Below are 12,826 nucleotides of genomic sequence, written 5' to 3'. Positions count from 1 at the left end.
TTTTGGACTCCGCCATGATTTCTGGATGGGAGGAAGTTAGCAAGAAAGTTTGTATTGCCTCTTAGCTTGTGATCAGCTTCTCCAAAGAGAACATCGAGGCTTGGTAGCACGTACTTTAATGATTTCGGTTGCGGTGTTCAGAGATTCGTCAGCCTATTTTCCACGACCACGGATTTCACAAGAACAACAAAGTTAACAGTTGGCTCGAGCAGTCGACTGCATTTTTTTGCTACTTCTGCTAGTGGGCTGTTTTCTTGCCAGGTGAGCATTTGTGACACCAGCAGCTAGGCTGCATTGCTTATCCGTGCACATCTGGTGTGACTTTGATTGTTGAAGGAATGTCGAGTTGGGCCATTGTATGTTTGCTGAATAATGTATCATGTGTGTTTCGGCTTCACTTACAGTGGGACTGGGAGGAGGTGTGTCTTCTTTAGTTCTTGCTCTTCCTGTTAGTTTTGCTTCTGGTAGTCCTTACTCAAATTGATTTGTATTTAATTTGTATACATGTGCATTTATATGTATATATAATGCATTATATACAGATGAAGGCATCATCATAACGAGTGTGTCAGACTCTGTGCATCACTGTAAATGTGACAAGCATGCAGAATGAAAGACACTGTGTTCTAAAAATTTAGTATACGCGTGCACACCTTGTTATTCAGAAGATCTGATCGAGTTCTAGTGAATATCATCAAGCAGATGGTGGTCCTACATCCTTTTTGCAGGTGCATACTTGTAATACAGTTACACATACACACACACACTCACGAACATGTATACATGTATACAATGATACATGTACACACACACACACACACACACACACACACACACACACACACACACACACACACACACACACACACACACACACACACTCTCTCTCTCTCACAGACACACAACAAATAAGCTTGAGCAACAGTCAGCATGCATTCTTGCATTAAGGTTTATGATAAGTTATCTTACAAATAGTAATACTAATAGTCTAATACTATAACGCAGTATAAATATTCTTGTTTAATGTGTGATGGCTTAGTTAGGCAGAAGGGGTCTAAGTCGACCTAAAGTGGGTGCATTCCCTGCATTTCCTGTAGGCGTTTCTTCTACAGGCATACAGGGAATGCAGCTGGGTGTGTTTCCTGTAGGAAAGTATGAAAGTACTCGCAATCTCGCGATAAGCATGTGACTCGAGTCAGCGTGGCTTCCCTTCATCATAGACATCCAAAATGCAGTTCGACAGGAGGACTGGATGGATTATCTAATTTCTTCATATATTATATAATAATTGCAACACTGAATCAAATCCCCTTGTATAGTTGTATTTGTAACCGAAATAAAAGAACAGAAAGATCAAATTTTGCCAATGTGGCTATGCATGATGTGACTTCCAGTGAGATCGGCGAAACGCTACAGATTCTGTAAACAGGAAAAACATCTACAGGAAATGCACCCTTTTTTTGTCGACTTAGACCCCTTCTGCCTTAGTTAGTGCAGCTTGAAAATGTACAAAAATGTAACAACTGACTATTTCCTTTACAAATTAAATGACCAAGCAATTGATTATGTTGATGTTGTCTCAAACGTTCTTGTGGTTGACTGAACTGCAGGTAGTCTCGAGAATTTTAATAAGTCTTGCACAAGTCACAGAAGTTCCTCACCAAACTGTAAGTTAGTGAAACAGTGAATTGGAATGTTTGGTCTTCTGTCACTAGTGTCTGTATTAAATTACTTCCATGAAACTGAATTCTGAAGATTGCTAAAGACCCAAACAGCAAATATCTGCATTATCTAGTACATAATCTCAACCTGGATGTCTGGTTCCATGATATTGATAGTGCATGGAAATGTGGAATGTGTTCATCATGTAAATACTTTATTAAACAGTGTTGTACCACTACAGTGTATCAACTGTTCAAACTATGTTTTAATTGCATGAGAAATTGAATCCCAACGTAGCTGTGCATGATGAGAATGTGCTATGTGGATGTTGTCCTTTGCCTTGCAGACTGGTCATGTTGTGAAGGGTTGTCAGTGCATGCACTGGTCTGCATGATGGAGGGACAAGGAGAAGCTGAGCCCTCCCTCCAACCCCCACCCCCCACTAAGGCTGCTGACTCCTCAAAAACCCAAGATGACAGGTAAGGTGCCACAGCAGGAGATCTGTCAGGGGAAAATGTCTGTGGGGGATGTGATGTGATGTAGGGTTGAAAACAGAGGGACTGAGTGAGAGAGAGAGTTTTGGTGCATTTGTCTCTGTTGCTTTCGTTTTACTCTGTGTATAAAACTGCATGTTGTAATATCTGTCACGCTCACATATTTCAGGACCAGGCTTTTGAATGGCATTTCAGGTTCATTGATTATTTCTTGTAACTAATTTATGTTCATACTCGTACTCATGATTTGATTTGATTGTTGTTGCTTTTTGGGTCCAGCGGACCATATTATTATTATTATTATTATTATTGTGATCATTTTTATGCGCCTAATCTAGATATAGCCCTAGGCGCTTACATATTAATTTCTGCCGTTTGAAATGGAATTTTTTACAGACAGACAGACAAACAGACATTTTTTACACACAATATATATAACGCATTCACATCGGCCAGTAAAGCTCAGTAGCCTATTAGGCGAGCATTCACCTTTCACGGCCTTTATTCCAAGTCAAACGGGTATTTGGTGGATATTTTTATCTATGCCTATACAATTTTGCCAGGAAAGACCCTTTTGTCAATCGTGGGATCTTTAACGTGCACACCCCAATGTAGTGTACACGAAGGGACCTCGGTTTTTCGTCTCATCCGAAAGACTAGCACTTGAACCCACCACCTAGGTTAGGAAAGGGGGGAGAAAATTGCGGCCTGACCCAGGGTCGAACACCCAACCTCTCGCTTCCGAGCGCAAGTGCGTTACCACTCGGCCACCCAGTCCACCATATAGGCCAAATCAGGACCCCACAAGTTTAACATTACACATATTTGAATTAAACCAATTTCAATAAACAAAAACTCGTACTCATACATACTGAGTGGTAGTTGAGTTAACAAACCCGATTTTTTTTTTTTAACATTTTAGTCAAATTTTGTCAAAGTCAATGAAGACAATGTTGGATGTGTGTGCGTGTGTAGAGCGATACTGAGAAAACTACCGGGCCGACCTCATGAAACTTTACGTACAAATTCTTCCAGATGACACCCCCAGATGATTTTTTCATTTTCGATAAATGTCTTTGATGACGTCATTGACTCATATCCGGCTTTTGGTGAAATGCAACCTCATTTTTCAACCAAATTGATTAAATTTTTAGTCAAGCAATCTGTGACTCTGTCCGGACTATGAGTTTGCAGTTTGGCTTGAAAGCTTAAAAATTAATTAATTATTTTGCTCATTAAAGTTGTCATTAAAATCAAATTTTCACCAACAGATTTAAAAATGATTACATTGTATTCCTCACCTTAACCTGAATTCAAAAATATCTTCAGATTTGGGCTAACAGGCTTTACTACTTGTAGTCTTGGCGACGACAGGTTTTCAGTGTTGATATTTTAGTTTCAGGCCGAAAGATGACTTAATCAGTTAATGTGTTGATATCGCTACTTGCGACTTGTTTTTCTTTCAGATAGGAATAAACATTTTGAGGCACACAAAACATTTAGGTGTGGAAATTTTTGTTGGGTATTAAAACACATAAATTTATGGTTGTCAGATGTGTTGTCTTTCGATTTTATTAATTGTTAATGAGTTATCAAATAAATTAGGGAAAAGTAAGGTTTGGAAGAGCTAGCATTCCAGGAGCTGATCTCTGTTCACTTACCGGCCTAGTTATAGCCTGGTTCTATTCTGTGGGAAAGGCCTCTCCTCTGTACTTGCTCTTCATCAGCTTACAAGAATTTGGAGTGTTAGCCTGAGATTCCCTGTAACAGTATAAGATTCTGTACCTGTATACAGACAGAGAATGAGGTGGAAAAAAAGAAGTACTCTAATGAGCATTCGTAGGAAAACAACAAGCAAACAAACTAACCGGAAAATTGAAATGCAACCACAACTAAATCTTGCTTTACTTACTTTTACTTTTAGAATGCATCTGCTGGTTTTGCATGCTCAATTTAGATCTCCAGACTTATAAAGGTTTCATTTTCTTTGCTTGAGTGTCATAGTCTTTAAAGAGATTTTTTATTTCTGGATGTGTGTAGTAACTGTGAAATTGGATGTTTTGGGATTCCTAGGATGCTTTACTTGTCAGGTATTTCCTTTTTCCCCAATCACACTATTACCACGCTCATGCACTTATGAGGAAAATCTGAATACATCACATGTTCCTGTGAGGGGTTTTTTGCAGATAGGGATATGCATTGGTTGGCCGTTAAAGACACTTTTCAGGGAAAATACACAGTTGATTTATTTTGTTCAAGTCGGTCAGTTTCCCGATACTGTTGCTTTTTTGTGTGTGGTTTACAAAGTGAGTGTGTGTGTTTGTGTATACATGTAGTAAACCACAGGCTGTGGAATTATCCTGGGATTCACGAATTTTGAGTGGAAACCTGATTCAGTGATTGGTATTACGAGGAAGAAAAATAACCTCGTTGAAAGTTGAACTTTCACCAATTAAAAATGTCCTCTCCCTGCCCCTTGGGACTATTACACTATCCAGAAATAATGACATTTCCTGCCAGGAGAGGCCTCCTGATACCCTCTAGGAATGCCCAAAATTAATTTTGGATGGGGGGGGGGGGGGGCTGAACCACCAAGTACGTCATCACAGATTCATTCAGTTTTGTACAGACACTTGAACAGATACTACCACTGCCTCAATAGGGGTTCAACTGTATTCATTTTGCAGTGATTTCATTTCTATGATTGTTGCCAAGTACCAGTAAGTTTGGTATTCATGAGCTGCAAATCATTCATGCTTCTACTAGTGGATTGTCTTCTGAACATGTTAAGTTTATTCCATTTTGTTTTTATTCCATAGCTAAAAACTTAACTGTTGTGCAACAAAGTTCCCAAAAGAAGTTATCTATTTACCTTAAAGCCAACGATTTATGGGGGCAGGCAGATACAAATTTGTGAATGCATGTTGTGTTTTAAGTCAAAACTGAAGGGATGGGCAGGGAAAAGAGAAGAGATAGCAAGGAAGAAATTAGTTTTGTCAGACTGGAAAGGTTACACTTACAGAAAGCTTCCTGTTCCTGCTGGCTTTCATCTTGTTCTGGCACTGGCAGCAGACTGCTATTTCTGGAACTGTAGTCAGTAGTGGTTGCCTCCCTTAGACCATGGCAAGGTCTGGTACCGCTACCCGTGAAGCAGCAGAAGAGGAGTACAGCACACTGATGATGTGTCTGACGCTGGCATGTATTCGATCCTGGATGACCTCATGTGGCTATTTTCAGGGTTTCCCATTGTACTCTGGGGGGTTTGGGGTTCTTGGAGTCTTGGGCCTTTTCATTCAAGTTTAATCGATGTTGAGTATTGGACAAAACAGTGGTCAGATAATTATGACAGCAATGTGTCTGTTTTTATCTTTACTTCTTTGGTTCCCAAGACAATCATATTGTTTGTTTAATAGTATTTTATAGTATTATTTTTTGTACATTCAATGATTCATCAAGTCTGAATGGTTCAAAGGTTTAGTTGACATGAGTTTTGAAGCACATGATCTCACAAACTGTTTTTCTGCTTCCAAAAGTATTGCAAGGGTAGTTTGCATGATCAATACATTGAAGGTGTTTTTGTGTGTGTGTTAAGTGTTTTTTTACAATTTGATCTTGGCCAAGGTGACCTTGTTTTTGACATTGATGATGGTAAAAGGACTGCTTTTGATGATGCACAAATTATTGAGTTGTATAATTCAATTAATCATTGGTAGTATAATGAAATTTAATTGAAGACCTTGTGGCATTTGGCTATATGAGAAATTTTTTAATGCATGCTTTAGCTATTCAAATACATTGGACTGGATTGGTGTTCAGGCCAATGAAATATACAGAACATTAATTATGATAATGAGCTCATCCTTATTGAGAGTCTGCCTGGCCATATCTGTCTCACTGTCCTCTCTTCTGCTGATTGCGTCATTGATTTTTGCCAGTAATCTGAAATCAATTTTTTGCGAATATGAATAGCCTGTTTATAGAACAACATTTTGAGAAAGGCATGCATTAGAATGGGAATTGTCAAGCCCAGGTACAGTGTGACATTTCCTTGATTGAAGCCGGGGAGAGTTGAAAAGGGAGGAGAAATGTGAGCAATGTTGCCTCCATTGTCAGTTGTGCGGCTGTTGTGATGCAGCACATTATTAATGCAAGCAGCCACCGTGATGGTGGGGTGATGTCAGACTTCATAATGCCGCTAGCTGCCTGCAACAACAGCAGCAGTGGTAGCGCTAGCACGGGCAGGCCAGCTTGCCCGGCTAAGGCTTATTGATCCATCGCGGGCCTTCTTTCCAATCAATATCAGCAAGGCGTGTACTATACTCTCTCTCTCTCACACACACAAACACACACAATCATACACACACACAAGCCGGCTTTGGCTGGGCCTCACAAATGAGACATTCACAGCCTGCTCTGCTGTCTGTGGCTGTGTGTGAAGCACTGACAGATTGCTTGCTGGCTGCTGAGAGAGTACCAGACCCGCGTGTACTTGGCCTGCATATTTTAGTTGGGCCACGGGCATTTCTGGCAGGAGGGGGAGCAGCGTTGCCTTATTTCTGGTCCTGATTTATCCCACAACTAGCGTCTTTGTCCGTCCTGCTTTCCCCCTTCCATTTGAGAGATATTTGAGGCTGCAAAACAAAAAGCTGGTGCTGGGTGTATTGTGTTGATCTCCTCCAGTAGTGGTTGCCGAGGGGCAGAGAGCTGTTGATTGCAAGTGGCGGCTGTGTGTGACTGTGAGGTGTTGGATGCAGATCACCCGGTGAGGCTAGTGGTCTGGCCCGCTGTGTTTGTCTCCAAACCCACAGACAGCTCTGTGATGGTGACTGCTCCGCACTTTCTATTGTGACCCTAACGGATTTTTGTGTACATCCACCGTAGCAGCTAAAGTGTTTCAACCGTCATGGATACTGAAGCATCCAAGAATTACCGAAAGTAAGTCATGGTTGTGTGGTTTCACCGGCCTGTTAATAGGTTTTATGTATTTTGATCCATTGATAATGAGATGGATCCAGTCTGCTGATGTTTTCTCCTGATGCTAATGCCTGCCTCAGCATCCAATGTTGACATTGATGACTGTCTCAGGATTGCTCAACTGCTGGCCTAGTTTTCTACAGTCATTTTCTTCATGATTTGATTTTTGTCAGAGCCGAAGCTAACTGTATAGAGGCTGGTTTTACCCAGATCAATAAAGAAGTAATTAGTAATGCGAAGGTTAGGAGATAACAGAGAGAAAAATGGAATGGGTGAGTGAGGGCAGTCGAAATCAATAAGTCTTACCGTTACAACAGCTACTGTGTCTTATGAATCATGAACCTGGTATACATTGTGTATTGAAACCCTTGTGTGAGTCATTGCCCTCAAACACGGGAATGTACTGGTCATTGATTTATGCTGAATTTATGAAACAGCCTTCACACTTTGAACTATACCTTTCCCTTTAACCTGACAAAGCTGTGATACTGATACTGATAGTTTCCTGAACATTTTCCTATCACTGTCAGTATCATTAAATTTAATTCAAATCAACCGGAAATGTCAAGAAGAATCAAGATGCACAGATAAAAGATTCGCTGCTACTGTTTCTGTTTGGTGGTTCTTTGGATTTTGTGTTTATATTCATATTAACCAACATCCTTGTTCTTTTCTGGGATGGGCTTAGTGGCTTGGATCGAAGTTTTGTGTGAACGCTAGCCATTTGCATTTGACAGGACTCGCATTGCCAACATAGATAATCATCATATTAAACAAATAAATGATTGTTGTCATCATATGTAGCATGTAATCAGATGTCTTTTCTTGGTTTCCTGCTACGTGAACCCCTTTCTTATTGTAAACACACTAGGGGGGAATGGGGCAGGACATTTTATCCAGAGGGTTTTAACTAACCTTTATTATGCTGTGTGAATTTTTTTGTAAAGGATATATTTGGCTCAGAAAACATCATAGCTTGTCAGGAAAGGTGATCACACATTGTGGGACAGGCTGAAGAACTGTTTGTCTGATTATCATTTCTGCACTGACTTCAAGCACTTCCGTTTTTTCTTGTTGGCAACAATACCTTGCCTCTCTCTCTATTGTTTAGTCAACAAGAATGGGTTGAGCATCTCCTGTGTTGCGTTGTTTTCGTTTCATAAACCTGAGAGATTTTACATGGTGCTGTCAGTGTTTTGCTTTCTGTGTTGTTGTTTTTTCATGGGAGTGGAATGTTGCACGGTCTACAAGACCCACTGCCTCTGTCAGGTTTTGCTTTCCTGACAGTTGACATTTTTACCTGAAAACATATCAAAACAGTTCAGTCATTCTCTGCAAGAGGAGGAAGGTACAGTGGCAGATCATAGAATGTCTAAAAACTGTAACCCCATGTGTCAGCTGGATAGCATCTGACTGAGTTTGAATGGTTTTGAAAAGAAATTATTCTTGTACTGTTGAGATAGCCTTGAGAAGCATGAAGTAATTCTCTGTAGATAATTCTGCATCAGCTTGTATTATACCTGTAAGATAACAACATTAGTCATCCTTGATGCAATTATTTACTTCTCTAATTGTTGGTGTTGGACTTTAGATAAAAGAACAACAAGAAGAGCAAACGCTCGATCGAGTCACTTTCGCAGTTCTGAATATTATATGAGGCATCAGATGGACAGGAAGAAATTGCTATTCACAACACAATGAGTCACGTTCACATAAAATTTGAGCCCGGTCACTTTTATAGTTTCCGAGAAAAGCCCAACGTTAAGTTGTGTGTTGCCGAACAGAAAAGGCTAGTTATCTCCCTTGTTTTTCTGATAACGTTCGTAAAAGGCTACAGATGTAAATACTTTGATGTAAAGAATAATCCTACAAAGTTTCAATCACATCAGATGAACTTTGTCAAAGATATAAAATGTCTAATTTTTCCTTTGACGCTGACCTGTGACCTTGAAAAAGGTCAAAGGTCAACGAAACCATCGTTAAAGTGTAGAGGTCATTGGAGGTCACGACTAAACAAAATATGAGCCCGATCGCTTTGATAGTTTCCGAGAAAAGTCCAACGTTAAGGTGGTGTCTACGGACGGCCGGCCGGCCGGACAGACTAACACTGACCGATTACATAGAGTCACTTTTTCTCAAGTGACTCAAAAATGAACTGTGGTCAACTGCCTCCAGAAATATAACTGATGGGACAACATATTTCAGAACTTTGAAGTGGTTAGAAATTCTGAACAGTTGCTTGAGTTAGTTGACCGAGATATGATGTACATGTATTTCACTTGCAGCTTGTGATCAGTAGTGACTCTTCTTTATGCAGTTTTTCTTGTAAAATATTTATTTTGGCATCTTTTAGTTAGAATATGGTCAAAAATGTCACTAAGGTAATGAAATTTGGCCAAAATGAAGTCTTTCACTAGTCAGATAAATGTGACGTTACTCCTGTTAAACAGTGTTATAACTTGGGCTGAAGTAGGGAACTATTTCCGTACTTGTGCAGTCGCAAATGCACACATGCACACTACACGTACCCATGCCACACACTCAGCTGACTATCTAATACATAGTTGTAATGTGTTCAGAACCAGTCATGTAGCACAGATAATAGTTAATACTGTTGTGACCTAGCTGTAGCAATTCATTGTGTTGAGAATGAGAGAGTGTGTGCCACCTTCCATCATGTGGCAGGCTAATCATCATACCATTGATGTAGAGTGTGTGAACCGTTTACACAACGTGTTTGGCAGACACACCTGTGGATTACTCAGGGGAAGTGTGTGTCATTTACAGTTTGTTCCGCTAGGTCAATACATCTTTCGTTGGGGCTGTGGTGGCTTAATGAAGAGGAGATTGCCCCCCCTCAGGCGTAAGGATGAGCCTAAGTTTAACTGCTTTTTCCCACATCACGTGAACTATGCTGTTGTTGCCTTAGTGCAACACATGCACTAGGTTTGTGAATGGCTGAGATAGCAGCAGGAGAAACACCTATCGACACAGTTCTGGTTTTAGCTCTGTGGTCTGATTATTCCAGTAGAAGACTCCCTTCCTTTCTCCTGCTGTGGAATGCAGCTAACAGACGATCACAGTGAAAAAACTGATGCAAAAGGTCAAGGGTGAACAGCTGTGAATGTGTCTATTTTCTCAAGGGGGATAGGTGATAATGACTGGGGCTGCATCAGTTTGCTGCTGTTTGCACATTTAAGTGCTCAACTACCCTGTGAATCACCCCTCTGTCTATCACCCACATGTCTGTTATTCGTTAATTTCTTCTTCTTTTTAGGAGGGGGGGGGGGGGGTGATGTTTGCTTTGCAAGAAGTTCTGTTGATACTTTCTCATTACCTAGTTGGTATTTATATTGCAATCTGTCAGTGTTTGTTGTCATAGTGATTTTTCCTAACTCGCATTCATCTTCATTTTCTTGTCGGCCAGAAATGATTTTCTGTGGAATCAATAGGCCTCTGTATTTTTTTTTACTCATTGCTACATGTGCCCACCAGCTGCATTCCTAATTATGTCTAGTGTTAGTGTTCATTATTTATAACTTCACATCTCAGCATATGCTGGTAGTGATTTGAAGTGGGCTATTGATTATCCTTGTGCCTCTCATGTGCGGATTTAATTGGCTTGGGGACTGCTGTGTTTTGAGGTAAAAGTTTGTATAATATACTTACAGAGGATCAAATCATTTTGCCTTCAGGGTCAGTCAGTTGTGAGTTGTTAGTGCTCTGGTCTAGTGCTTACCTGTAAGCTAGAGTAGAGGGAGCTGTAACTGTAAGTGTAAGTATACTTTGTGGTTACCTGCTAATAATTAGTCCTGTGGTGACTTAAGCTAACACTGTTACACTTACAGTACAGAGTTTCGTCAAACCGTTGTCAAACTCATTCTTTCAGTAATGAGTTCAGAGTGCACTGTAGTATTTGTACGGTATAACTTAAGTACAAAACACTAAACAGTGAAAGTTACAAATTCACTTTAACAGGAAATATGGGATGAAGCCAGCACTCGCCTAATGATGATGACATGAATGACTCATTGCTTCAGCCTGTCTGTGGATAAGAAACAAATGACAAACGCAGGAGCTGATAGTATTAGCATGGTCAACAAATGATGCCTTATGTTTCCTTTTGAGTCTAACCTAACTGCTGTACACAGTTTAAGTTGTAAATACAGTCTGATCTGCCATCAAACGACGTTGTTGACGATCTTAGCCAGTTGTAAGTTGTGTCTGTTGTGTTTACATGTAAAAATGAAACCATGTTAATTTGAACAATAGAAAGAGTTTGAAAGACAGTTGCTTTGTGTGTTGTGGTAGGCCATGTTACGCTTTGTCAAGGACATTTTTGTTGTTGCCTTTCGAGGGATTGTTGGAAGATTTTGGTTTTGTGGTGTTTCACAACAAGGAATAACAGGCTTACTTGAAGATTTCAACAGCTCAAGCAGTTTATGAAGAATATTGACTGAACTGCTGCAGTTGAACTGATTCATGTGGCATGTTAGCTGGGGAAGTTTGAGGATACTGTTTCGCAACTTTTTTTTTTTTCTTCTTCATACAAAAGTACACACTAAATTGGTTGCTAACACTGAAAGAAGATACATTTAAGTGTAAATTGTAATAGCTAGACTGTTCCAGAGACTGCATGTTCTTTGCAGTCACAAAGGATAGATGACTGAACTTTTATGCTTGTAAAATTAATGACCTGGTGATTGGGCGTGGAAAGTACCGTTGATGTAAACATGAGTGACAAGCAGACAATTCTGGTGCATGGTGTGTGTATATGTTTGCCCTTCCTACCTTAAAAAGCCTATGTGTGAACATGGCTGTTGCTGTTAAAGTGGTTCCAGTAATTAGCAGCCCTAACAAACTGTGGTGGTTAATGTCCATTGTGCATGGCTGTCCATCTAATGACTGGGTTGAAACACATATGGTTCACTACATATGTCAGGTGTGGGGAAATCTACTGACCTAACTGCTAACCCTTTCAGCCATTCAGCTCTCATTTGTACACATGTATTCAAATGTCAGAGGGGAGTGGTAGTTTGTGTTTTAAGGGACAAAATGAGATGTAATTTGGTTATAGTGTCCACTCTCATCCTATTAAATGTAAGGATAACATGAAATGCATCATACATGCACCATGAGTTGCTTCTTTGTCTCTGTTTTTCTAGTGTGATAATAATGATAATATTAATAAAAGCACCGCCAGATAAGTCTCATGGCGCTTTACAATATCTCTTGTACTTGAAGAGCGCAATGAATACATCATGGGTGCCAAACATATACATTCACTGGACACTGGTCTCTTTTTGCCAAGACTGTTGACAGACAGACTCTCAGCCTGTATAATCCATGCATATTGATTATCAGAAAAAAAAGTTCAGGTCTGTAAGTTAACCCTGGCTTTCATTTTTTCAGTTGTCCATGACAAATATCTGTTTTTACTCATGGTATACATAAAGATTACATTCTCCCGCTGATGGCTTGTAATAAAACAAACAAACCCATGTCTCGACAGTGTGTAAGAATATGAATGATGTCACCCAGCAAAGCCCCAAGTGAGGACTTTCACATCCTAATGTACTGCCTCGAAATGCATCAAATGCATGCAAGCCATTAGCTGTGATGTAACCTGAATATTAATTACAGAGTGTAGTTTTGAGAGGCTGAAACTGAAAGGATTTGAAAGCAACCACTAACAC

The 12,826-nt window shown here is 40.0% G+C and overlaps 1 protein-coding gene across 14 annotated transcripts in view; it reads left to right on the top strand.

Annotated features, from left to right (window-relative positions):
* Positions 1-4: 4 nt before the first annotated feature.
* Positions 5-12,826, top strand: part of LOC138952613 (kinesin light chain-like) — a 44,649-nt gene continuing 31,827 nt past the window's right edge. For 6 of the 14 annotated variants that reach the window (XM_070324311.1, XM_070324315.1, XM_070324309.1 and 3 more), the window contains exons 1-2: positions 6-261; positions 2,009-2,141. In XM_070324311.1, the coding sequence (XP_070180412.1) occupies positions 2,053-2,141 (89 nt within the window). In that variant the 5' untranslated portion in view covers positions 6-261; positions 2,009-2,052. Of the gene's footprint in view, positions 262-2,008; positions 2,142-6,646; positions 7,092-11,320; positions 11,344-12,826 lie in introns of those variants that run through there. The other 8 variants (XM_070324307.1, XM_070324308.1, XM_070324306.1 and 5 more) reach the window with 6 other exon arrangements.

Source organism: Littorina saxatilis, linkage group LG17 (genome assembly GCF_037325665.1).
Source record: "Littorina saxatilis isolate snail1 linkage group LG17, US_GU_Lsax_2.0, whole genome shotgun sequence".
Taxonomy (NCBI): Eukaryota; Metazoa; Mollusca; class Gastropoda; order Littorinimorpha; family Littorinidae; genus Littorina; species Littorina saxatilis.
Note: the sequence above shows the minus strand (reverse complement) of the source record. Positions and strands in the feature narration are given on the sequence as shown.